Source organism: Pundamilia nyererei, unplaced genomic scaffold (assembly GCF_000239375.1).
Source record: "Pundamilia nyererei isolate P.nyererei 1_Seehausen unplaced genomic scaffold, PunNye1.0 scaffold00013, whole genome shotgun sequence".
Lineage (NCBI taxonomy): Eukaryota > Metazoa > Chordata > Actinopteri > Cichliformes > Cichlidae > Pundamilia > Pundamilia nyererei.
This window is the reverse complement of record NW_005187414.1, coordinates 443,347-446,858: the sequence shown is the minus strand read 5'-3', so window position 1 is coordinate 446,858 and position 3,512 is coordinate 443,347. Positions and strand designations below refer to the sequence as shown.

The 3,512-nt window shown below is 46.8% G+C and overlaps 1 protein-coding gene across 1 annotated transcript in view; it reads left to right on the top strand.

The window, feature by feature from the left end:
• The window catches only part of LOC102204827 (kinesin-like protein KIF13B), a 30,389-nt gene that overhangs the window by 18,554 nt on the left and 8,323 nt on the right, over nt 1-3,512 (top strand). The window contains exons 27-32 of the mRNA XM_013908679.1: nt 244-389; nt 883-938; nt 1,020-1,138; nt 1,263-1,439; nt 1,522-1,614; nt 3,166-3,319. Of these exons, the coding sequence (XP_013764133.1) occupies nt 244-389; nt 883-938; nt 1,020-1,138; nt 1,263-1,439; nt 1,522-1,614; nt 3,166-3,319 (745 nt within the window). The remainder of the gene's footprint in view (nt 1-243; nt 390-882; nt 939-1,019; nt 1,139-1,262; nt 1,440-1,521; nt 1,615-3,165; nt 3,320-3,512) is intronic.

The window sequence follows — 3,512 nt, the reverse complement described above, 5'->3', positions numbered from 1 at the left end:
GACCATGAGCCAATAAGCACGGCACATTCATTTGCAGGTCATCTTCACCGTGTTTGCATTTCTAAATATGTTCAGTTGGTGCAGTGTGTCAGCCCATTAGTTTGTTTGGGGTTTTTGCAATAATATGAAGGGTGTACCTAATATAACGACCAGTGAGGGAATCTATAAATAATGATAAAAATCTGTCTGAGCGGTGTTTCTGCCACGAAGCGTTTGTGACGTTTTTCCTGCTGCTGCTTTCGTTTCCTGCGAACGCGCACAGACAAGTCGGAGGATGATGTTGAAAGGGAATCGCAGCTGTTGGAGTGCCGGCTGACCCTCACCGAAGAACGGAACGCCGTCATGGTCCCGTCCGCTGGCAGCGGCATTCCTGGAGCGCCAGTAGAGAGGTGGGCGGGTTTTATTGGGGTTCTTTACTTTTCTAAACAACAGAAGAAAATGAGCAAGAAAAGATTTCTGGTAAATGTGGAGCTGCTCCAAAAAGCTTTCCTGTATTTAGAAAGTGAATTTCTCTTTAATGTGATGGAACATGCAGAAGCTCAGGCCACAGTCTCCAGTGTCGTTTTATTTTACTTCCTAACATTTCAAAGCTTCTAAATTAATGTTGAATTCATTCATTCTGTCTTTATTTTCTGTGCCCTTTGATCTTGAAGATGTCCGACTGTTTATTCTCTGTTTTAGTCTGAATTTCAGTTACTGAGTTAATGACAACAACCAATAGTTACTTGTAGCATGTTTGTAAGTGATCGAGCGTACTGTTAAAAACTGCACTGCTTTCACAAGAAGCCGTCGAATGATCCACGGTCCTCGCGGTGTCAAACACAGAGCGGTCGCCACCTTCACTCAGGAACAAACCTTAGCAGCTGGTCACTTTCTCCACAGGGTCCCTGTGCCTGGGATGGAAACACACACTCCTGCCCTGTTTCTGGATCTCAGTGGTATGTTGTTGTTCTCCTGGTAAAAACCACGTGTGCTTGTAGCAGCGCTGAAGCTCCTCTCCGTGTGCGTTTTCCCTCCAGCCGACGATTTCCAGTCCAGTCTGTCGGCCCCGCTGGCCGGAGGACAGGACGCGCTGCTCAGTGGGAAAGATGAAGACGACTTCTTTGACCTCCATATTGTTAAACACTATGATCCAGAGGTGAGCAGGCTGTAAAAGGACTTTTCCCTCAGGTTTCTTCTTCCTGCTTTAGAGAGAATTAAAACTACCAGATGCAGATGGAGGGAAATCTTGAGCCGGTCATTTCCTTGTGAATGCGTTCCAGGTGAAGGCCGAGGCGTCCTGGGACTCCACGGTCCACGAGTGCCCCCAGCTGAGTCGCGTGGCGCCCGCTGACCAGAGGGTGTACCTGACGGTGCGCACGGTGGTGCAGCTGAGCCATCCGGCCCACATGCAGCTGGTCCTCAGGAAACGCATCTGTGTCAGTGTTACTGGGAGACAGGTGTGTGTAGCTTAGATGGTGTGATGGGTGTGCTTCACAGCCCGCACCTGAGGAGATCAGCTGATGTGTTGTTGCGCTGCAGGGTTTTGCCCAGAGTCTGCTGAAGAGGATGTCTCAGCGGAGCTCCGTCAGCGGCTGTGGGATCACCTTTGAAGTGGTTTCTAACATCCCAGGAGTAAGTACCAGGATTCATGTTGGCGTCTGCGTTAGTGTTCAGGAAGGAAGGAAAGGGGAATAGAATAATACTTTAATTGTCCCACAAGGGGAAATTTGGTTGTATCAGCAGCCAAAAACACACATATAAAGAACAGAAAACACAATTTTTACATATTTACATCATGGACAACAGTTACCAGAGCACAGTTGTTGGGATTAGTGTACAGATGTGCAGACAGAGCAGGAGACTGAAAGATGTTTAAATAGTGAAGAAGATTATCAGCCCTAGAGGCCCATGTAGTGTTACAGTATACTCTTATGGGCTTAAATGGTTATAGTTAAAGCTGACCTTACAAAAAAGAATATTTAGAATCATTAGAAACGTGCCGATTGTGTGATTGTGCATTAAAACGTAGACATGTAACTTCCAATAAGTTAGTGTATATATAAGGTGTAGTTATAACAGTAGAAGCTGCTACAGCGCAGATGTGAACATCTATGATTGTTGGGAGCAGTTGTGATTGTGCAGTCTGACAGCTGCAGGGAGGAAGGCCCTGCAGAAACGCTCCTTCATGCATCGACGATGCAGCAGTCTGTCACTGCAGCAGCTCTGCAGCAACATTCACATGCATGGGGTGGGAGACTCTGTCCATCAGAGTCCTTCTGTCTCCCACCACCTGCACTGGGTCCAGGGTGCATCCCAGAACAGAGCTGGCCTTCCTGATCAGCTAAATGGCAGTGAGAACAAAAATGGTGAGCGTGTACATTTCTTGAATCTGGTGGCCATTTTAGAGTAAGAACATTTCGACGCACATATGGAGGAATGAATCCCGGCGTTCCAGAAGTAGACGGCACGTTCTCTGTGGAGAGAAAAGGCTTTCTCATGGACACTTTTCCAAATAAGCCGACACATGTTCACGCTTTTCCTAATTCTGCCATGATGAACTTAAACATTGCAACCTCCGGGTGAAGCTGCTCCTCCTGGGAAGGATCAATGCTCTGTTCATTTTTATCGCAGCAGAGTGATGCGCTTTAACGTTTTTGGGAGTGACCTTTGAACCCTTTCCAGATTGATGAGCAGGCACAGTTGCTTCTCTGAGATCGTCTTTCCTCCTCAGTTAACACACCGGAAAGCTCCAGACCAGCAAAGTGACAAAAGACTAGCTTTTATAGAAGTGCTCACACCTGCTGATGATCAGCTAATCAGATGTATTGATTAGCAGCATCTACCTATGGAAGAGGTGAAGATGTACGTTTTACACACTGATACTAATATAGGATATGATACTAGGTTCAAATCTCTGACCTTGACCTCAGCTTCAGAGGTCATGTTTTCTGAAAGTCTTGTGATTGTGACAAATTCAGAAGAAGGCAACATCGGACGTTACCATGACGATTTTTGTAGACTCGAACAGAGCGTGGTGTTTGTGTAAACATCAACATGGCGTGATGCTACCACAGGAGTGCGACCAGATCAGCGTGTTTTTAATATTAAGGTGTTTGATCTGCTCACACACAGAACACAGTGTTATTTGGCTTTGAATAAATACTGCCTTATTTCCCACTACAGGACATCCACGGTCCAGAGGACAGGGAGATGCTGGCCCGGCTGGCCGCCAGCGCAGAGGACGAGCAGTCGGCCGCCAGCGAGGCAGCCATCGAGAAATACCTCCGCAGTGTCCTGGCTGTGGAGAACATCCTGACGCTGGACAGGCTCAGACAGGTGTGCAAATGTGGTTCACCTGAGATGTGAAGCAGATTTGAATATTAAAACATTAATACTGAGATTTATCACGAGCTCAACTAAAACCCAACATTTCCAGTTGATTCAATGAACACAAAGCAGTTTGTCTCCAGTGGAAACAGTCAGAGACGCTGTGTCCACCAAGGAAACAATCAGCAGGTGTGTGTGTGTGT